This window comes from Vulpes lagopus, chromosome 4 (genome assembly GCF_018345385.1).
Source record: "Vulpes lagopus strain Blue_001 chromosome 4, ASM1834538v1, whole genome shotgun sequence".
NCBI lineage: Eukaryota > Metazoa > Chordata > Mammalia > Carnivora > Canidae > Vulpes > Vulpes lagopus.
The window spans coordinates 133,893,091-133,917,303 of NC_054827.1; the positions used below are offsets into that span (position 1 = coordinate 133,893,091).

General features: G+C 38.2%; 1 protein-coding gene across 2 annotated transcripts in view; it reads left to right on the plus strand.

The window, feature by feature from the left end:
• Positions 1-24,004, plus strand: part of TLR10 (toll like receptor 10) — a 31,871-nt gene extending 7,867 nt beyond the window's left edge. Inside the window, exons 1-4 of one of the 2 annotated variants that reach the window (XM_041753766.1) lie at positions 13,574-13,607; positions 17,557-17,678; positions 19,256-19,355; positions 20,994-24,004. In XM_041753766.1, the coding sequence (XP_041609700.1) occupies positions 21,056-23,479 (2,424 nt within the window). In that variant the 5' untranslated portion in view covers positions 13,574-13,607; positions 17,557-17,678; positions 19,256-19,355; positions 20,994-21,055 and the 3' untranslated portion in view covers positions 23,480-24,004. Of the gene's footprint in view, positions 1-13,573; positions 13,608-17,556; positions 17,679-19,255; positions 19,356-20,993 lie in introns of those variants that run through there. The other variant, XM_041753765.1, reaches the window with a different exon arrangement.
• The last annotated feature ends 209 nt before the right edge of the window (positions 24,005-24,213 follow it).

Below are 24,213 nucleotides of genomic sequence, written 5' to 3' on the forward strand. Positions count from 1 at the left end.
CCCTTTTAAAAGATTTTATTTTTAAATTATCTCTACACCCAATGTAGGGCTCAAACTTACAACCCCAAGATCAAGAATTGCATCCTCTACTGACTGAGCCAGCCAGGTGCTCCAAATTTCCCTTGTTTTAAATAAGGATGCCAATAATATTGGATTAGGGGTCATCCTAGTGACCTCATCTTAACTAATAATATCTACAACAACCCTACATCCAAATAAAGTCACATTTTGAGGTATGGAGTGAGAAGTGTGGTTTAGGATTTCAACAAATGAATTTTGGGGAACACAATTCAATCCATTGCATCTTGCAAGTCTAAAAAAATCCTTAAAGGGAGTAATAGAGTCAGTTAAAGTTTACCCCTGAATCTCATAAATGTTTTTAAGGGGGCTACTAGAAGGTTGAAATTCTACTAGTAGAATCCAAAGAATTCCAAGTGGAAGATGAAGAATTCAGGTCAAAGTATGGACAAATATATAGTAATGAAAATAAAAAAAGATTTCACAGGTAAATGAGAAGAAATATTGCAGAATGGGTAAATATGCAAGCTCTGATTCAGAACATCTAGGTTTCAATTCTAGCTCCATTACTTCCATTGCTTACTTACAAATGACCTTGAAGAATTTACTCAAATTTCTAGGCCTAAATTCCATTATTTGTAAAACGTACCCTTAGAGTACCTGTAGCCAAGAACTTTAGGTCTCCAGGAATGAATTAAAGACTGGTTACAATATGTCCTCCCAAATACAGAGTTCACATGGTGAGGTTTCCAAATGGTTCTGCTGAAGCCCTTTTTCCTAGGATTTAGGTAAGAGGGAACACATCTGACCCTTCCATCTTGAGGGTAAATGGAAATCATAATATACCAAAAACTCTCCAAAATCCTCTTCTAATCTTTAACTCCTCTCAGACTCTCTAACCTCACTTATTGGCTGGAAGTCAGCAAATGGTTGCAAAACCAGTTATCTAGTCTCACACTTCACTCCAGAGACCTTAATCAAATTGAGATTAAAACAGTCTCATTAAAAAAAAAAATTTTTTTAAAGTCTCATTTTTATCAGCCTGTTATACTAGTAAGACTGCAGTGAAATGGGCATTTTATTTTTTTTTATTTTTATTTTTTAAATTTATTTATTTATGATAGTCACAGAGAGAGAGAGAGGCAGATACACAGGTAGAGGGAGAAGCAGGCTCCATGCACCGGGAGCCTGACGTGGGATTCGATCCCAGGTCTCCAGGATCGCGCCCTGGGCCAAAGGCAGGCGCCAAACCGCTGTGCCACCCAGGGATCCCGAAATGGGCATTTTAATAGTGATAATGGAAGATCAGAGTAATTTGGCAGTATATACCAAAGGCTTTAAAATAATAATATTCTTTGACCTATAATTCTACTTCCAGAAATCCAGCCTGAGAAAATAAGTTGAAATACGGACAAATATTTCTTACAAGTATGTTAGTTGCACAGTCATCATTGTTAACAGTGAAAAATTTGAAGCATTCCAAATTTCCAATAATGGAGGAATGTGCTATGCTTGTTTAATAAAATATTTTGTAATCATAATCATTAAAAATAGTGAATAGGATTAAGATAATAAATTTTATGTTATGTGTTTTTTATCACAATCTTTAAAAAAAGTACAGGAAGTCTTTTTTATTAACATAAGAGAATGCTTGTATTACAATATAGATGAAAAACATAGGATACAAAAGTTTATGTACAGGGTGGTTTCATATGTTAAAACTATGCAGAATAAAAGGTCTAGATGAAAATATACAAAAAGATTACCACTGCTTTGCCTGTGGCTGGTGCTAGCTTTTGCTTTTATACTTTTCTGTACTTAAAAAATTTACAACCAACAAAAGGAAATGATATCAAAACTAAGTTTTCATCAGCTCCTGGGGAGAAGGCAAGCAAACACCCTGGGGGCAGACAGTGTGGAAACAGGAATCTGAAAAATGCCTGGGGCACACAAAGAGGCAGGTTATTGGCTATTCTAAGAGTGCTTCCCTGAAAGGCAGCATTGGGTGAGCACCTGTTGTAGAATAAAGGAGCTGACTGGTGTCATTCCCCATCCCCTATTCTGCACCCCTCCTCCCTCCACCCCCCAACATAAGGACAGAGCCACCTGGGGGAAGCAGCTTAGAGAAGACACTGGCTGTTTGCTTACAACAAGCCCCACTCTCCTGTGCTCTGGTGGTACTAACCTTCTCAGTCCTAGTACACTGGCCTCTCTCCAGAAAACCAGCACAAACCTTTCCCCCACCATGTCTCCTGACCAGAGTTCTGTACAGATCTCACTTCACAAGCAGACCAGAGCACATCAAGTTAAAATTTGTCACATTCAGGCCAAGGATCAAAAACGGCCCATAGCAGGCAAGGAGAGCTTCTGCAAACAAGTAGCCTGAAGGATAGAGCAGTCAAATCACAACAGCAGAGCACATTCAGCACACACCAGAGAGACTCCCTGAAGCACCAGGCCCTGGGCACCACATGATGTCTTCTTCCTGAGGCCATTACTTTCAGAAGCAGGAGACAACAAGAGAAGAAGGCAGAGACTTAGACATAATGCCAAGACAGAAATTTATCCCAAATAAAAACAAGATAAGGCCATGGCCAGAGATCTAAGTGAAACAGGAATAAGTAACACACCTGATGGAGAATTTAAAGCAATAATCATAAGGCTACTCACTGGGCTTGAGAGAAGAATAGAAGACATCAATGAGACCTTTACCACAGAGATAAAGCAGTTAAAAAGGAATGAATCAGAGATGAAGAGTGCAATAAGCAAGATTGGAAACCGGCTTGATGCAATAAACAGCAGGCTAGAGGAAGAGAGGAATGAATTAGTGACCTAGAAGACAAAATAATGGAAAACAGTGAAGCTGAACAAAAGAGAGAAAGAAGAATTGTGCAACATGAGAATAGATTTGGGGAACTCAGTGACTCCATCAAAGGAAATAATATTTATATTATAGGAGTACCAAAAGAAAAATAGAGAGAAAAGAGGGCAGAAAATTTATTGGGGGAAATAATAGCTGAAAACCTCTAATCTGGGAAGGAAGCAGTCATCTAGATCCAGGAGGCACAGAGAACTCCTACCAAAATCAATAAAAGCACCCCTACACCAAGACATATTGTAATTAAATTTGCAAAATATAGTGATAAGCAATTTTAAAAGCAGCAAGACAAAAGAAGCCCATAACTTATAAGGGAAAACCTATAAGGCTACCTGGATATTTCTCAACAGAAACTGGCAAGCCAGCCGAGAAAGCCGTGGTATATTCAATGTACTGAATGGGAAAATCTGCAGACAAGAATACTCTATCCAGCAAGGCTAGCATTCAAAGTAGAAGGAGAGATAAAGAGTTTCCCAAAGGAAAACTGAAAGATTTGTGACCACTAAACCAGTCCTGCAAGAAATATTAAAAGGGCCTTTGAATGCAAAGGAGAGACCAAAAGTGACAAAGACAAAAAAAAATCAGAGGAAAACCTCCAAAAACAACTACAAATCAAGCAATAAAATCGCAGTAAATACATATCTATCAATAATTACTTTGAACATAAATGGACTAACTGCTCCAATCAAAAGACATACAGTGTCAGATTGGATCAAAACAAAACAAAACAAAACAAAACAAAACAATCTCCATCTATATGCCACCTACAAGAGACTCATTTTATACCTAAGGACATCTACATATTGAAAGTGGGTGGGTAGGGGATGGAGAAATATTTATCACTTGAATGGATGTCAAAAGAAAGCCAGAGTAGCAATACTTATATTGGACAAACTATACTTTAAAACAAAGACTGTAATAAGAGACAAAGAAGGGCACTAAATAATAAAGGGGACAAACCAACAAGAAGATATAACAATCATAGATATTTGAGCACCCAACATGGGAGCACCCAAATCTATAAAACAAGAGCAAACATAAAGGAATTAATTAATAATAACATAATAATTGTAGGGGAATTTAACATCCTACTTACATCAATAGACAGATCCTCTGAACAGAAAACCAACAAAGAAACAATGGCTTTAAACAGCATGCTGGATCAGATGGACCTAACAGATATATGCAGAACATTCCATCCTAAAACAGCAGAATACACATTATTTCAAGTGCACATGAAACATTCTCCAGAATAGGTCACATATTAGGCCCCAAAACAGGTCTCCACTAATAAAAGAAGATTGAAGTCATACTATGCATCTTTCCTGACCACAGCACTATAAAACTAGAGATCAACCAAAAGAAGAAAATCTGGAAAGACCACAAATATGTACTATGTTGAACAGTGGTGGTGATAATGGACATCCCTGCCATGTTCATGACCTTAGGGGAAAAGCTCTCAGTTTGAGAGCTTTTCCCCCATTGAGAATGATATTCTTTGTGGGCTTTTCATATATGGCTTTTTATGATATCGAGGTATGTTCCCTTTATCCCTACACTGTGAAGAGTTTTAATCAAGAAAGGATGCTGTACTTTGTCAAATGCTTTGTCTGCATCTATTGAGAGGATTACATGGTTTTTGAACTTTCTTTTTATTAATGTAGTGTATCACATTGATTGGTTTGTGGATGTTGAACCACCCTTGCAGCCCAGGAATTAAAAAATTTATGGAAACAAATGGAAATGAAAGCACAACTGTTCAAAAACCTTTGGGATGTAGCAAAGGTGGTCCTAAGAGGGAAGTACATAGCAATACAAAACTTTCTCAAAAAATAAGAAAGATTTCAAATACACAGCCTAACTTTACACCTAAAGGAGCTGGAGAAAGAATAGCAAATAAAGCCTAAACCCAGCAGGAGAAAAGAAATAATAAAGATTAGAGCAGAAATCAATGAAATAGAAACCAAAAGAATAGTAGTACAGATCAATGAAACTAAGAGCTGGTCCTTAGAAAGAATTAACAGGATTGATAAACCCCTGGCCAGACTTATCAAAAAGAAAAGAGGAAGAAGAGATGCCTGGGTGGCTCAGCAGTTGAGCATCTGCCTTCACCTCAGGGCATGATCTCAGGATGTGGGATCTGGGATCCAGGATCAAGTCTTGCATTGGGCTCCTGTGAGGAGCCTGCATCTCCCTCTGCCTATGTCTCTGCCTCCCTCTCTCTCTGTGTCTCTCATTAATAAATAAATAAATCTTTCAAAAAAGAAAAGAAATGAGGAAGAACCCAAATAAAATTATTTTATTTTATTATTTATTATTTATTATGATTTATTTATTAAGAGAAGCGATCACAACCAACACCAAAGAAATACAAACAATTATAAGAACATGTTATGAGCAACTATATGCCAACAATTTAGGCAATCTGGAAGAAATAGATATATTCCCGGAGACATATAAACTACCAAAACTGAAACCAGAAGAAATAAAAAAATCTGAACAGACCCATAACCAGCAAAGAAGTTGAAGCAGTAATTAAAAATCTCCCAACAAATAGAGTCCAGGGCCAGATGGCTTCCTAGGGGAATCCTACCAATCATTTAAAGAAGAATGAATACCTATTCTTCTGAAGCTGTTTCAAAAAATAGAAATGGAAGGAAAATCTCCAAGCTCTTTCTATGAGGTCAGCATTACCTTGATCTCCAAACCAGACAAAGGAAATTACAGACCAATATCCCTGATGAACACAGATGCCAAAATTCTTACCAAAATACTAGCCAGTAGTATCCAACAGTACTTTTAATGAATTATTAAAACATTAAAAGAATTATTCACCATGAACAGGTGGGATTTATTCTGGGGCTGCAAAAAAAAATAAAAAAGTAAACATAAACTTTTAAAAACCCCACAAAACAACTAAGTTTTCATCAAAGCTAGGAGTAGTAAAATTAAAAAAAAAAAAGCTAGGAGTAGTAGAAAATAGAGATTATAAAGCTGGCTTCTATACATGAACATTCTGGAATTAAGTACTGGCTCATTTTCTCTGTAGCTCTGTGCCCTTGGATGAATTCTTTAACCTCTTCCAACCCCCTGTTTCACATCTATAAAATTAGCATAAGAATGGTCCTTCCCCCATATGACTGTTATAAGAAATTGGTGGTATAATGTGTGGAAAACCAGTGTGTGGCTATTCGCTCTAAAGTTGGCAGGAGACACTCCAGAGACAGACCACCCTGGCCTGAATTCTGCTGCCCCTTCCACCTTCTTCTAGTGACCTGAGTAGTTATGCATTTCTTCTCTGCTTTATTACCATGAATGAGAATAATCATACTTGTCTCATACTGTTGTAAGGTGCCTTAAATGAGTTAAAACATGAAATATGCATAAAATAGCACCTGGTGCAGAGCAGAAGCTCTGTAAATGTTCGCTTTTATAATGATACTGTGATTATTATTATTGGTATCTTTGTTATCTCATGCCTCTATGTAGAACTGGAGCTGAGCTGCTAATCGTGTGCAGTCCAGACAGTCCTAGGCTGTCTCTAAGATTAAATAAAATCAGAAAAGATACAGAATTTGACTACATAAAAACTAGAAACAACTGCCTGTTAGACAAACAAGCAAATGAATCAGCAAACAAACACAAACAGCTAAACACAGCCAATAGAAAAATGATAAATTGGGAAGTAAACCAGTAGTAAATATCACAGATAAAACTGACTTTTTTAATATAAAGAACTAGCAGAATAAAATAGAAAAGCGCTAAATCCCAATTGGTATATTGGCAACGAGGTAGAGAGCTTGAAACAGGTTTCAGGCAGAAAACAGACACACGAAACTTCAACCTCACTCATGCAACCCAAATATCACCAAAGTTTCTAGTTTTCCTTTTATTTTCAAGTAAAACCACTCAAATCCCCAACCTGCATGGTTGTAGGAAAGCAGTCCCTCCTGAGGATTTCAGAGGCATGCTGAATTTCTGGCTACCTCTCATGTTCTCTCTTTCTGGACTATATCTGGTCCGAAATGTTGGGGAGCCAACACATCTCTGCCTTCCTTCATTTTTCCAGAACTCTGATGGACTTCATCCTCTTTCTAGGACAACAGCCAACTCTTGAATTCCACAAATAAATACCCACACAAGTGGATGCCCACCCTTAATAAAAATCCATTATCCAAGTTAACTAACTAGGTCCTGGGCACTATGTCTCTAAGAGTCAGGGGAAGGAGTGCTGCCCGTTGATGATGTGGTCTATGAGGATGTTAACCTGTCTTCCAAGACAACTTGAAGATACTTCTTGGAATTCAAATAAATATCCCTTCTCCCAAAGAAATTGAAGCATTGGAAAATATGCTAAGGGAAGTTTTTTTTAAAAAGATTTTATTTATTTGTTCATGAGAAACACACAGAGAAAGAAAGAGAGAGAGAGGCACAGAGACACAGGCAGAGGGAGAAGCAGGCTCCATGCAAGAAGCCTAATGTGGAACTCGATCCCAGATCTCCAGGATCACACCCTGGGCTGAAGGTAGCACTAAACTGCTGAACTACCTGGGCTGCCTGCTAAGCGGGGTTTTAAGGACTTAGAGCAGCAAGATTAATTGCCAATGTAAGGGGAAAAAATAAGAAGCAAAAGCCTAAATCTGGGAGGTCCACCTGCATTTAATAAGTGTTCCCAACAGAAAATGGAAGGGAAGACATTGTCAAAGTAATAAAGCAAAGAAATTCCACTGTAAGACATGAATCTCTTTACTCTGCACAGCAAAATAAATGGTACAAAGCACCTCCTCTTGAAATTTTTGAATGATTTTAGAATAATGTTAGATAAGGATCCTAAAAGTTTCCAGAGAGAAAGAGAAAAGCATGTACAATCAGATATCAAGAGGGCATTGCACTTCTCAGTACCAGGAGCTAGAAACTAAACTTGTGTGGGGAAAATTATTTGGAACTTAGGGATTTAGATACAGCTAAGCAATCAACCAAATACGAAGCAGGACATTTAAGTTCCTGCTCTAAATTAACCTTCAAAGACACGTTCTTAGGAAATTACTGGAGTATGTGTCCCCCTAGAGAGGTAAAAACCAGGAAAGACAATGCTATGCATTCTTTATAGTGTTTCTGCCGTACAGATACAAAACACATGGGTAACTTGGGTAAGAGCATAACAATAAATATCTAGTAAAATAATTAGGAAGAGATGAGTATTGAGCACCTATTACTCTTGTTTTTAATATAGTTTTATTTAATTGCAAGCATATACAGTTTAATTTTCAATAATAGTTGTTTTTAACAACTGGCTCACAAAATTCTTGAAAATTAAAAATTAGCCCTCATAAGTGGGTATAACCTAGTCCTAGCACACCACTGGATATATTGGAAGATATCTTAGCATGATTCAGTGTATAATTTTTTCATATTCAGTCAAAACATTGCACATATTTGGTTGTACACAAGGAAATCTAGGGAGATTCCTCATGCTGATGTGTCTTACAAGATGTTTGCTACATGATTGCATTTTTCTATTACGTGGTCTAAAACAAACATGAAACAACTTATTAATAAAACTATAATAATAACTGGCACCTGGATGAGAAATCCAGACGTTCCTCCTTTCTTTCCTACTCTTTTCCCTTTGTCATTCTCCTGTTTAGCCTATAAATTTAATTTTGTCCCCCCTTTTTTTGGGTCTCCATTCCTATCCCATCTCTTCTTTTTCATCCTGATGTTCCCCATTTTGTTGTCCCTTCTTTCCCCTATATTTTTGCTTCCTCCTTTAGATCTGCTATGCCTTCGGCTTTTTTCAAACCTTCCATTTTCTCTGTTTTCTTCTTTAATCTTTCTTTAGTATTTGTTTATCTTCACCCTTCTCTCCCCCATTCCACCTCTAATTTATGACTATCTTCCTCTTTCTTAATCTTCTTCTCTTTGTACTGCCAGCTTTTCTTGATTGCTGCCTTTGTTTCTATGTCTTCTGACAGCCTTTCCTCAATGTCATAGTTTATGGGCAGGACAGAGACTCATGCTGGGGGTACTTTCTGAAGATAAGAAATCTGATCATATATAATATTTTATATGTATATCCCTATATTTTGATATAGTGACTAATATATTACTAAAACTAATTTAACCTGTTTCTTTTTATATCTTTAAATACAGTTACTAGATAACTTAAAGTTACTTATGTGGCTTGCATTATTTTTATATACTATTGGATAGTGCTGCTCTAGTCCTTGATAATGAAGTATTTACCAAATCTCTGCAAAGTCTTTCTTTAGGTTTCCAATACACATTTAGGATCATTCAGCTTATTTGTTCAAACTAAAATGTTCTCCCCTTCTTATATTTGTCAAGTATAGTAAATTTTAGTATCTGTGCTGTCAAAGCAAGCACTCAAGTTTAGTAAATGCATAAATTATCAAAATTTCCTAACCATGTGAGAATCTTGTTACCTTTTATCTTTCAGAAATATAATTCAGAAAAAATAAACTCCTACTGATATTTATAAGTAAACTAGAGGAGCTTTACTCAATTAACACATGCTTCATACTAGACTATGAGCTAGCCCACAATGGCTTCAAGGGAAAGCAGCCCAGTCCCTTCCTACCACCGCTGGAAAGACTTGAGCTGTGTGATTTTCCTCCTGGCCCAGATCAGGGGCCTAGGCCCCATCAAAGGCAAGATGTAAAATAGGCCAGTAGACCTATGTGTCCCTGTGTCCTCTGCCCAATAGAGATGCTCCATTTTGGAGCTCTCTGGATACAAGGATCCAATCAGATTTCTTATCTTCAGAAAGTACCCTCAGCATGAGTCTCTGTCCTGCCCATAATCTATGACATTGAAAAAAGGCTCTCAGAAGACATAGAAGCAAAGGCAGTAATAAAGAGAAGCTGGCAGAAAGAGGAAGAGTCAAAGAGAAGCTGACTCATTACTAGAGTAAAAAACAGCCTTTGCCCACTTTGGAGAGTACAGTAAGATGGCCCCACTATCAGGCCACTGTGGGAGCCGTTGGCTAGTTCTCTGTGGTGCCTGGCAGTGTGTGGCTGTGCTTCCTTCCTTCCTGGAGTATCTTTAAAATAAACCTCCATTCCCCTGTTACACAGGTTCTTTGTTCATTGCAATTTATATATGAAGGAAGAAATATGACAAGCAGAATTCTGAAATTAGGGAAGGTTATAAGAGGGGAAAAGTATGTGAGAGTGGGTGTGTGTTTGTGTGTATGTGTAAGTAGTTACCATGGCAGATATCTCTGAAGCTCACAGTAAGGGAAGAGGAGAAAAAGGGACAGAAAAAGGAAAAAGATTTTGAAGGGAATAAAAAAAATTACATCCTGAAAGTATCAGCACATATGGTTCTAAGCTTACTATTCCTATTACTGATTGCAAATAAGGATTTAAATATGTAGAAATTCCAGGTGAAGGCAGAGAGAGTAGTAGTACATGAACTTTTGGGCACCTGGAACAGTGAAAATGCTGTGGACTTTGGAGCCAGACAGGCTCAGTTTTGAATCCTGACTCCAACTCTTACTAGATGATGACATTGGGCACGTTTCTTATTCTCTCTGAACTAGTTTCATCATGTGTCACATGGGAATAACATAAGACTTTGGTAGAGTTTCTGGTAAGGATTAGCCATTGTCTTGTATGTTATACTTCCTATAATACTTCCTGTATTTGGGAAGCAAATATAAGCTGTTGTGATGATGATTGATCATGATGATGATGGTGACATAGAATACTACTCTTTACCTGGGCTTGACTTTTTTTTGGTAAGTAAATAAAAGTAAGTAAACAAAACTTCTCCATTCACTGACAGGGTGAAGTGTTTAAGCATTTTGGGCTCTGGGAAAAGGAATAATACGTTTTTGGACACCAAAAAAGCCAAGTGATTTTTTTTTTTTCTTGAGAAGACAATGGAGATTGTGAATGTGCTGATCATAGTAGTCTGAGAATTTCTGAGATGAAAGAGATTTTAGAGCCTAGTTCATCCAACAAGCTAGGAGTAACCTCCTCCACACTTCTGATGGGTGTGCATCTAGCGCCTATTTTTACATGTACGGATATATAGACATGTTTGCATATGCTTAGGTGTGCAGTAGACTGTTCATTTTCTGTTGTTTTTCTTTATACTGTTTTTATTGTATGATTCCCCCCTAAATCATGTGTAGAAATACATGCATTACATCTTTATTAAAAACCCCAATATTATTGTTAAAAAATTTCTTGTTTTAAGAATGTACCCCCTTCCCATTTTCACATTTACGTAAACCTATTATAATCATTCATTTTTTTTTATTGGTCTTCCCTTCTGTGGACAATCCATTCGGAAGTTATTATCTTCACTAGTGATGTCCAGCAGTGTCACTTGAATTTTGAGTGTAAATAAAATCTCAAAAAATGTTCCTTAAAAAAAAAACAAAACAAAAATACTGTTCCTTTGAAAAAATTGATGTGCACTCTGCAATCTATATAAATAGTACCATGCTTGTTTTATCACATTACTACAAAACAAGGCCTCTAGCCCCCTTCCCACTATTTTCTAGTCAGATTGCTGAAATTATGGAGTCACCATTCCTGTTCCTTCTTATCACCACTTAGCCACCTCACCAATTTGATGGGTAGGATAACTCATCTGAACCTTGAAGGAAGGCACCAACGAAGTGCTCTAAAATGTTTTGGGAAACAATATTGCAGTTCTACAAAAAATTAAACATAACATTGCCATATGATCCAGCAATTCCACTTCGAGGTATAAACCCAAAAGAACGGAAAGTAGGGACTTGAAAAGGTATTTGTACACCATGGTTTATAGCAACAATATTCACAGTAGCCAAAAGGTGAAAACAACCCAAATATCTATTGATGGATGAATGGATAAACAAAATATGGCATATACACAAAATAAATTATTATTGAGGTTTAAAAAAGAAGGAAATTCTAATACACACTACAACATGGAAGAATAAAGTCCTGCCTTACTATTCTTTTTTTTAAAAAAAGATTTTATTTTTATTTATTTATTTGAGACAGAGCATGTGCATTTGTGAGAAACGGTAGAGGAGGAGGGGAAGAGGGGGAGGGAGAGGCAGACTCTGTACTGAAAGCAGAGCCTAATGCAGGCTCACTTCACAACCCTGAGAGTTAGGCGCTTAATTGACTGAGCCATCCAAGTGTCCCTGCCTTATCATTCTTTAACAAGAGTTATAAATATTTTTTTCTCTAACAAAACTTTGACCTTGAAGTCAGAATGGGAGCAGTTAGAGATGGAAAGATAGATAAAGGAACCAGAATAATGGAGGGTATGGCACTGGGCCTTACCACCACTGGTAGAGAGAAGGATTTCCTTGAGAAACAGGTTATGTTTTGTTTTGTTTGCTAAGCAGGGTCAATTCCCAGTGCAGAGTGTGACATGGGGCTCAAATCTCATGACCCTGAGATCATAAACTGAGCTGAAATCAAGAGTCAGATGTTTACCCAAATAAGCTACTGAGGCAACCCAAGAGACAGATTTCCATCATGGAGGCCAGACTAGTCCAATATGAAAGGTGAAATGAGACATGCATGGACCTAACTGCTCTCAAGAAGGCATTAGAACCTTTTTTGTTTGTTTTGGTTATTACTAGACCAGAAAGTGTAACTGGGCCCCCAACGAACTCTCATGGAGGGAGGTAAGATTTCAGAGATCAGACTAGAATAATCTATGCCCTGCCACCCCAACAAGGGAATGCTGTCCCAGCAAGCTCTAGAGAAGCACCTTTCCTTTCTTTCTTTTTTTTTTTTTTTAAGATTTATTTATTTACTTTAGAGAGAGAAAGAGAGCACAAATGGGAGGGGCAGAGGAAGAGAGAGAGAATTTCAAGCAGACTTCCTTGTTGAGTGTGGAGCCTCACACAGGGCTCAGTCTCACACTCCGAGATCATGACCTGAGCCAAAACCAAGAGTTGGATGCTTAATCTGCTGAGCTACCCAGGGACCTGAGAAGTCCCCTCTTAAAAGGTTAGAAAGGAGTCAAAAATAAGTTTAATTGGGGAATCACCTTTTAAAGACTGTGACAGTTACACCAGGTAGTTAGACAACTGTGACCACGTTTGAGGTGGGAGGTCTGAGAAGATGAGCATAGCATCTTCTAGCTTTTAGCTTTACCAGTGAGTTTTGAGGTGGCTCCATTATTATAAGAGAGGGGGAGAAAAAGGAAGGAAATTGTAATGTACATGACAACATGGGAGAACCTTGAAAACATGCGCTAAATGAAAGAAGCCAGTCACTCAAGGACAAACATTACAGGATTCCACTCCTATGAGGTGCCTACAGTAGTCAAACTTACAGAGATGGAGAGTGGAGTAGTGGATGTTAGAGGCTAAGAGGAGAGGGAATGGGGAGTTGTTTAATGGGTCTAGAGCTTCAGTTTGGGAGAATAAAAAGATCTGCAGTTGGGTAGCGTGATGGTTGCACAACCCTGTGAATGTGCGTAATGGCACTACACTTAAAAATGGTGGATGTTATGTATGTGTATTTTACTGCGATTTTTTGAAAAATGCCTGAAGATTGTAATGAATTTATGCAACATGTAATGCCACTAGCATGCAGCAGAGGGCAAAAGAGTTTGAGCTTCACTGAAAAGCTTGATTCCAGCGCCCCTGCAGCCAGTCTAGCTCTGTCAATGAATCCTCTACACATCTACACCTGCAGCTCTGCTGGAGCCGCCACAAGCCCTGGGGGTAAGAACTGTTAGCCTGGTTTGCTCTAACACTCATGAGAAAGAATTAAGGGTTGAATGGGTCTTTTCTAAAGAAGAGATCATTTGATGGGGGGGGAAAGTAGCCTTACTTAGACTTTTAATATTTATTATTTTGTCTATATTAAAGATAAATGAGTACCTTGGGGGCTACGGATCTAAGAAACTGTCTTGCAGATGCTTGAGGTTTGGGCTTCCTTTCACTAGTTGCTGATTTAACCCAGTCAGTCCTTTTACCCAGAATGGATGGTCCTATCACTGTGGTGAGGTTTCTCCAGCTTTTATTTTCCTGTGATGCATGTTAATGACATCTGCCATCTGGCTATTCAAAGCATAGTTGTTACTCCGTTACTAGTTTAAAAGTTCTGCATTTGTGTTGTATGTAGAAAAGTAGGGGCACATCTGATTGATTTTGTACGTGTAGATCTTGTTCAGTCGCCTGCAGGGGTCCAGAGTGGCCAAAGACAGCCATGTGGCTGCTGCGGAGGACAGAATGATTAACAGCACCTAGGCGTTTGATTCCTAGGAGAGCTTTCTCACAGACCACCTATACTGAGTTATGAGTTAGAGTTCTATGTACTTCCTAAGTTCTGTTTCAATTCTTGTGAATTCATAACTTAGGAATTCATGTAGGCAAAGTCTTGAGCTTTACGACACCTAGCAGTGTCTAATAACAGCTGCTTGCCACTTCAGAGAGGCACATGGGGTGGGAAGGGAGGAAGAAGCCACCGTGATGGCTAGTCCTGACAGTGGAATCAACGTTGGTAATCACATCCTAAATGACTTCATTTCAGGTTTTGAAATGCCTACAGTCTGGGTTCTGGAAGAACCACATAGGTCTGGATTCAAATCCATGCTCTATCTTATTCACTGGGTTTCCTTGGGTAAGTTACTTACCCTCTAAGTTTTAGCTCCTCCCTTTGTGAAATAGGGGATGAAAATAGCTACCATTTTGGTGAGTTGTTAAAGGCATTGAACATAATAGCATGTGAAAGCATTTAGCTCTATGCAGCCACATAGGAAGCACTCAAAAAATGTCATTCTTGTTCTTTCTTATGTTGCAAAGATCATTCAACATGCTATGAAGTTTTAACCCCTTCTCTACTTTTTTGTATCACCAGGAAAAGAGAAATTCAATGATTGAGTGTTCTTTGGTAAACCACAATGGTCATTTCCTAGTGTCTTTTGATTCGGACTTTCAAATCATAAGCTATTAATGAAAGTCATTCTCTGTTTTTCACTTCCTCTCACCATAGTAGTAATAGTAGTAGGAATATGGTAATATACAATAACACCTATTGAATGCATCTTTTATAAAAAAATGATGCCCTACTTTTTAAAATGTTGTAATGAAATGCCATAGTGCACATATATTGACTGAGAGGTAGGACCCTTTTATTTTATTAAGAGAAGTTCAAAAAGAGTTAGTTCCTCTCCCTTCTTTAGAATAAGTTACAGATGAGGTTGTGGTATTGGGTAGGGAGAAGAAGTCAGTAAAATATGGAAGCTATGACACTTCATTTCAGGGGACTTCAGAGGTAGCAATTCTGCATTTTTCAAGGACCATAGCCCCAAACCTTAGGAGCTACAAATTGAAGTACTCTGTGAGACAATAATGTTAAAAACACTTATGTCAACTTAAGGACTCTAACTGCCTGGGCCACATTGGATCCTGAGACAAAAGGAAAAATCGGTAGTAATGATCCTGTCTTTATGAAAAATGTTGTTCCTTGTGGATTTTTGTTAAAATTAATGTTTAAAAATGTTTCATTAAAATATTATTTATCTTGATTATTGACTTTCTTGGCACCCCTTAAAATTTTTGCTTGAAATCACCCTGCTCTTGGCCCAGATGACTGCCACCATTTGTGATAATCTAAACATGGTCACAGTGATTCCTATACATTATCTCTTTTATGCCTCTGCACAAAATACATTTACACATGAAAATATGGAACATTTTGGCAATGAAATAAATAGTCTGTTGATATAGCCAGTAAGTGGCTAAGATAGGACTTGAACACAAATCTATTGATACCTAACACTAAATTCATTCTCTCACCATCTTGCACTGCACCATATCAGGAATTCACAAAATTCATTCATTCGACAAACATTTTTGAGAGCATATTATGTGCCAGTTTGTGCTAAGAGATACAAAATTGAAATCATTCATTCATATATACATTCAAAAAGTATTTTCTGAGCCTGTGCTATGCGTACTCTTCTACAGAGTGGGAATACAGTAGTGAACAAGCTTATCAGCTCCTTTCTTCTCTCATGGGTGTAAGAGGTGGAAGGGACAGTCAATAAATTAATGAACAAAGATTTCAGATAGCAGTAAGTGCTCTGTTTTGAAGAGATATAATAAGATGATGTGAACTAATAGCAAGTTGGCCACTTTAAGATTAGGTGGTAAAGTCAGGTCTCTTAGAGGGAATAAACTTTAAGCCAATATCTAAGTGACAAGAGATATTCAGCCAAGGAAGGATTGGGGAGAGAACATCCCAAGGAGGGGTTAAAGCTAGTACAAGGCTCCAAGGTCAGAACAGATATGGTATGAAGTGAGATCCCAAGAAGAAACAAGAGTAGCTCATGGAAGGTGTTACAAACCAACATCAGGAGTTTGGATTTTGTTCTAAGTGTGACAGTACATAGTTAAAAGGATATAGCCTGGCTGCCATAACAAGATTCACTAGCGTAAACAAGATAGGGCTAAACATAATGGCTCAATCCCTGGCAGTCCTTGTAAGTAACTGATATAAAACCTAAATTGAGTGGCCTTTGCAGACTTACTCATTAGGTTCCTTGGACTGTATAATGAGAAACTTTAAAGAACCAGTATGACTTAGTGAGATATATTTCATTGTGATTAGGGTATTATAACATATTTGAAAACAAATTTACCTTGACTCACCCTAGAGAACCAGGGTAGCAGAGTTGCTAAGACACCAAGTGCTGGACTCACCATGTATTAACTTTGTGACTCTGGGGCAGTTACACGACCTCCCTCAGCACCACCTTCCATATCTGGAGAAGGTGAACAGTGATACTGTTTTTTTTTTTTTTTTAAAGATTTTATTTATTTATTCACGAGAGACACAGAGAGAGGTAGAGACACAGGCAGAGGGAGAAGCAGGCTCCATGCAGGGAGCCCGACAGGGGACTCCATCCCAGGTCTCCAGGATCAGGCCCTGGGCCGAAGGCAGGCACTAAACCGCTGAGCCACCCGAGCTGCCCGTCTCTGTTTTCTTTGTGTGCACGAATATCACCTAATACTTTCATTTCTTTCTTTCTTGTGCCTTTGGCTCACTTTGTTTCTCCTTCTGCATTAGCGGACAGTTGAGTACGTCAAGCGCAGTATCAGTAAAAGCGTGTTACGTGTACGTATGGATCTAAATGTAAACCTACGTTGATTAGACATGAGTGTCCCTTGAGGCGAAAACTTTGATTCAGATGCTTCTGTGACTCACTGATAGCCACGTGCTCTCTGCTCTTCCGTGACCTTATGCCCATTGCTTGTGCTCATTCCTCTGTCCAGGAAGTTCTTTTCAGTTTTTTCACCTCCTGGTGGTGACACTATAAGGCAGTTATTGTAAGAATAAGGATGAAGCTTTATGAAGTTAGTATTACTTAGCTCAGTGAATGCTAGTTGTTATCTAAAAAGACATCAAGTGGCCACTGCCTCATTCACATGACAGAGTCAACATGGAGATGCTATCAGACTTGCTGAATAGATATAAATGTTTAGATTCATCACACAGAATAAATTATTCAGGTCATCTTAAATATGGGTAATGGATTACTGAATGTGAAGTAATATTCCAGGTGTCCCTTTGTCTGAGTTTGTCCCTTCACCATGTCTATGTATTAATTATCTCATTTATTTATTCCAAACTCAATGAGGAGAGTATATTACCTGCATTTTACAGATGAGGAAACTCATGGATGCAGAATTCTGAGGACATTGAGAGAAGAGCCAGATTTCAAGTTGTTTGAACACGGAACAGAGATAATTGAAGAACTAAGATTTTCCCAATATTCATTTTTCAAGGTATGTATTAAGTACCTACTCTGCCAGGAACTTTTCTGGGCCCTGGAGCTGTAGCAGTGAATAGAACCAATAGAACTTCTATTCCTACACAGCTTATATTTTATTTTTTTTTTAATTTTTTTAAATTTTATTTATTTATGATAGGCACACAGTGAGAGAGAGAGAAGCAGAGACACAGGCAGAGGAAGAAGCAGGCTCCATGCACCGGGAGCCCGACGTGGGATTCGATCCCGGGTCTCCAGGATCGCGCCCCGGGCCAAAGGCAGGCGCCAAACCGCTGCGCCACCCAGGGATCCCCACAGCTTATATTTTAGTAAGGGGATAAGAAAAGAGAGACGATAGGGCATCTGGGTGGCTCAGTCAGTTAAGTGTCTGCCTTTGGCTCAGGTCATGATCCTGGGGTCCTGGGATTGAGCCCCCCCCAACCCCCAGCATTGGGCTCCCTGCTCAGGGAGGAGCCTGCTTCTCCCTCTCCCTCTGCCCTTCCCCCTTCTGGCTCATGCTCTCTCTCTCACTCTGTGCTCTCTCTCTCAATTAAATAAAATCTTTAAATTTTTTTTAAATATTAAAAAAATGATAAAATAAGACAAGAAAGACTATAAACAAAATAATAAATGTATATGTAAGGTGGTGAGAAGGGCTAGAAAGAAAAATAACTTTAAGATAAGGAGTGTATTCTGGAAAGAGAATGGCAAGTACAAGTTCAAAAGTCTGATGTGGGATCCTACTTGGGAAGTGTAAGGAATGACCAGACAAGAGTTGAAGATGAGGATTGAAGATGTCAGATCTTTCAAGGACTTGGGACTTTCCTCTGGTTGAAATAAGAAACCAGTGGAGGATTTGGAGTAGAGGAATGGCAGATTCTGAGTGCATTTTAAAGATTCCTCTGTCTGTTGGGAGGAAATAATTGAAGAGGCACAAGGCTTGTAGGAAAGACCCCCTGGGACTCTATCAAGAAAGGAGTCAGTAGGGAAGGTGGGGAGAAGTGGTTAGATTCTAATATTAAATTCATAAACTCGGGAACCCTGGGTGGCGCAGCAGTTTGGCGCCTGCCTTTGGCCCAGGGTGCGATCCTGGAGACCCAGGATCGAATCCCACGTCGGGCTCCCGGTGCATGGAGCCTGCTTCTCCCTCTGCCTGTGTCTCTGCCTCTCTCTCTCTCTCTCTCTCTCTCTCTGTGACTATCATAAATAAATAAAAATTTAAAAAAATTTAAAAAAATAAATTCATAAACTCTTAAACTTTATGTTTTCCCACACCAGGCATTGGGAAAACACCAAGCCAAGGTAAATAGCTTGGTGAGAATTTTACTGCTTATCCATGTCCAGTACACACTGGCCTTCACTTTCCTTAGACTGGTCACTCCTACAGACAAGCAGAAGGAACAAAATATATATTCCATGGGAAGATATGGTATAGTGAGACCTCTCTGTGCTATATACACTGTCTCATTGTTCTGAGGAGCTGTGTGTGCGTGCACCCATGTACCTGTGCAGGCATAGTGTATACATTTTGGCACTGTAGAAAGCCCCCAAGAAATGGAAACTGTTTTCATCATTATTGCTATTGTTTCGCAGTGATCCAGATTGCTTTTGCCACCAACCTGAAGGCCTACAGAAACATAAGGACAGGAACTATTCTGTTTATTTCTATGTTTTGGACCTTCCAAGTATATGGGTAAGTGTTGTAAAAAATCAGATATTAGCTCAATGGACTCTCCATGTCCACAAATATAAAAGTCAAGGAACAAATCCTTAACATGAATTCAGGAGCCCATAGCACTTGGTAATAAAAATTACTTCATCGAGAACTTAAAACCCGCACAAAACCTGCACATAGATGTTTCTAGCTGTTGTAGTCATAACTGCTGAAACTTGGAAGCAACCAAGATATCCTTCAGTAGGTAAATGGATAAAGAAACTACAATACATCCAGATAACGGACTATTATTCTGTGCTAAAAAAAAAAAAAAGCTATCAAACTATGTGAAGACATGGAGGGCTTTTAAGTATGTCTAAGTAAGTGAAAGAGGTTGATCTGGAAAAGCTACATACTGTATGTTTCCAGCTATATGATATTCTGAAAAAGATAAGACTATGGAGACAATAAAAAGATCAGTGGTTGCCAGGGGGTGTGGAGCAGGGGGAAGATGAATGGGCAGAGCACAGAGGAATTTTAGGGCAGTGAATGTATGCATAATGATAAATGCATGTCATTATACATTTGTCCAAACTCATAGAATGTCCAACACCAACAGTGTGAACAGTGTGAACTGTAATATCAATTATGGACTTTGAGTGATGACGGTGTGTCTGTGTAGGTCCATCAATTGTAACATATGTGCCACGCTGATGGGGCATGTTGATAATAGGAGAGGCTGTGCATGTGTGGAGGGCGGGTGATATGGAAAATCACCTTTTCCATATGTACCTTCCCCTCAATTTTGCTGTGAGCCTTAAACTTCTCTACAAGAATAAAGTCTTAAAATTGTTTACTTTCGGGATCCCTGGGTGGCGCAGCGGTTTGGCGCCTGCCTTTGGCCCAGGGCGCGATCCTGGAGACCCGGGATCGAATCCCACGTCGGGCTCCCGGTGCATGGAGCCTGCTTCTCCCTCTGCCTGTGTCTCTGCCTCTCTCTCTCACTGTGTGCCTATCATAAATAAATAAATTAATTAAAAATTAAAAAAAAAATAAAATTGTTTACTTTCAATTGTCTTAAAGCCTCCAGCTATCAAAATGGCATGTAAGGGAGAGTGTTGAGTATGATCTGGCAATGAAGCTCCTAAGTTGAACTGGGAGACAGGCACTTCTATGAACGATTATATATCTCCCTTCTGGGGATCCTCACTTGCTTCAGCGATGGGGATATGGCACAGGCATACATATATATACACTATGCCTGCACAGGTACATGGGCGCATGCACACACAGCTCCTCAGAACAATGGGACAGTGTATATAGCTTGGAAATCTATAACCCAAACTCTCAGATCAAGTCAAAGATACAATATTTATGTTGGAACCCTGTTCCAAACTCTTGGTGAATAGAGTCAATTCTTGGCATTAAAAATAATCTATACTGGGGCATCTGGGTAGGTCAGTTAAGTGCCCAACTCTTAGCTCAGCTCAGGTCTTGATCTCAGGGCCATGCGTTCAAGCCCCACCTTGGGCTCCATTCATTCATTTTAATATTAATATTCATTTTAATAAAAGAATAAGGTATTAAATTATAAATAAATAAAACTATAATCCTACAAGATTTAACAAACAACATAACCACTTAATATTTTAAATATATATCTATATATCTTTCTAGGATTTTGAACTCATTTTCATCATTCATATGAAGGAACCAGTGGTAAAATTCTTGGAATTACAATGAAACGTATCAGAAGCATTTATATATTTTGTAGTATTGCTATGTCAGTGCAGGGCTGGGCTTCGAAGCTGCCAGAAGAAAGGGAGTTGACAACCAATTGCTCCAACATGTCCCTAAGAAAAATTCCTGCAGACTTGACCCCAACCACAACCACACTGGATTTATCCTACAACCTCCTTTCTCAACTCCAGAGTTCAGATTTTCGTTCTGTCTCTAAACTGAAGGTTTTGATTCTCTGCCATAACAGAATTCAAGAGCTGAATATCAAGATCTTTGAATTCAACAGAGAGTTAAGATATTTAGATTTGTCTTACAACAGATTGAAGATTGTAACTTGGTATTCACTGGCAGGTCTCAGGCATTTGGATCTTTCTTTCAATGACTTTGACACCGTGCCTATCTGTGAGGAGACTGGCAACATGTCACATTTGGAAATCCTAGGTTTGAGTGGGGCAAAAATACAAAAATCAAATTTCCAGAAAATTGCTCATTTGCATCTAAAAACTGTCTTCTTAGGATTGAGAAGTCTTTCTCACTATGAAGAAGGTAGCCTGCCCATCTTAAACACAACAAAACTTCACATTGTTTTACCAATGAACACAAATTTCTGGGTTCTTTTGCATGATGGAATCAAGACTTCAAAAATACTAGAAATGACAAATATAGATGGCAAAAGCCAATTTGCAAGTTATGGAACTCAAAAAAATCTTACTTTAGAGAATTCCAAGACATCTATTTTATTATTTAATAAAGTTGATTTACTCTGGGATGACCTTCTCCTCATCTTCCAATTTGTTTGGCATACGTCAGTAGAATGCTTCCAAATCCAACATCTGACTTTTGGTGGCAAGGTTTATCTCGACCACTATTCATTTGATTACTCAAACTCTGTAATGAGAACTATAAAATTGGAGCATGTACAGTTCAGAATTTTTTATATTCCACAGGAGAGAGTCTACTTGCTTTTTACCAAAATGGATATAGAAAACCTGACTATATCAGATGCACAAATGCCATATATGCTGTTTCCTATATATCCTACAAGATTCCAATATTTAAATTTTGCTAATAATATCTTAACGGATGACCTGTTCAAGCAACCTATCCAATTGCCTCATTTGAAAACTCTCATTTTGAAGGGCAATAAATTGGAGACGTTTTCTTTAGTGAGTTTCTTTGCCAACAACACATCTTTGAAGCACTTAGATCTGAGCCAGAATCTGTTACAACATGAAAATGGTGAAAATTGCTTTTGGCCAGAAACCTTGATCACTATGAACCTGTCATCCAACAAATTTGCTGATTCTGTTTTCAGGTGCTTGCCCAGAAATATTCAAATACTTGACTTGAATAATAACAAAATTCAAACTGTCCCTAAAGACATTATTCATCTGAAGTCTTTGCAAGAATTAAATCTTGCATTTAATTTTCTAACTGATCTTCCAGGATGCAGTCATTTCAGAAAACTTTCAATTCTGAACATTGAAATGAACTTAATTCTCAGCCCATCTCTGGATTTTTTTCAGAGCTGTCAGGAAGTTAAGATTCTGAATGCAGGAAGAAATCCATTCCGGTGTACTTGTGAATTAAGAGATTTCATTCAGCTTGAAAAATATTCAGAGGGCATGATGATTGGATGGTCAGATTCATATATCTGTGAATACCCTTTGACTCTAAAGGGGACTCTGCTAAAGGATGTTCATCTTCCTGAGTTATCGTGCAACACAGCTCTGTTGATTGTCACCATTGTGGTTATTATGCTAGTTCTGGGGATGGCTGTGGCCTTCTGCTGCTTCTACTTTGATCTGCCCTGGTATCTCAGGATGCTAGGTCAATGGACATTGCAGAGGATTAGAAAAACAACCCAAGAACAGCTCAAAAGAAATGTCCAGTTCCATGTGTTTATTGCATACAGTGAACATGATTCTACCTGGGTAAAGCACGAATTAATCCCCAATCTAGAGAAGAAAGAGAAATTGATTTGCCTTCATGAGGGAAACTTTGACCCTGGCAAGAGCATTATTGAAAATATCATGAACTGCATTGAGAAAAGCTATAAGTCCATCTTTGTCTTATCTCCCAACTTTGTCCAGAGTGAGTGGTGCCATTATGAACTTTACTTCGCCCACCACAGTCTCTTCCATGAAAATTCTGATTACATAATTTTTATCTTACTGGAACCCATTCCACTCTACTGCATTCCTACCAAGTATCCTAAGCTGAAAGCTCTTATGGAAAAGAAAGCATACTTGGAATGGCCCAAGGATAGGCGTATATGTGGACTTTTTTGGGCAAATCTTCGAGCTGCTATTAATGCTAACTTATTAGAAACCAGAGAGATGTATGAACTACAGACATTTGTGGGGCTGAATGAAGAGTCTCAAGGTTCTGCAATCTCTCTGATAAGAACTGACTGCCTATAAAATCCTCCCTTCCCCTAGGGAGATTGGGGCCTGCATACACTGTTGGGATAGAAGTTGATACAGTCTTTATGATAGTAATTTGTCAGTGTCAGTAAGATGAAAAATGATTATTTTTTCATGTCAGTTCCTGGAAGGATTTCTAAGAATATATTCTACAAAATCACAAATTTGCAAAGGCTATGTAAAAAGATTTTCATCCTAACATTGTTTATAATCATGAAAAATTGAAAACAGCTCACATTTCCATAGAATAAAGATTGATTCAATAAATCATAGTTCATTAATGCAACAACATATTACACAGCCATTAAAAAAATGAGGTAGTTCTATATTTACTAGAATGGATAAAATTATACTAATATGATGGTTTACATATTGAAATAAAAGTCTAAATGAATCTCTACCAGTACAATGGTATGGTAACACTGGCTTGGATCTGGGAGCTTGTATTACAGAAAACATTAGGTTTCTATTTGTATATTTCTGTAACATTGGAATTGCTTTAAGTGAATCTGTATTTCTTTTGTAGGTAGAAAAAAACAGCAAAGAGAATTTTTGAAGCCTACACATCCTACTCATTTTGCTTGATTCTTCCTTTCTAATCTCATCAGTCATAGAACAAAAACAAGCCTTTTTAAATTTTGCAAGATTATATTTCAAAAAATGCTACTTCCCCGATGAGAAATTTTTCTGTAGTTTCTATAGGCTTACGTACTTATAAAGGAAGAAAATGG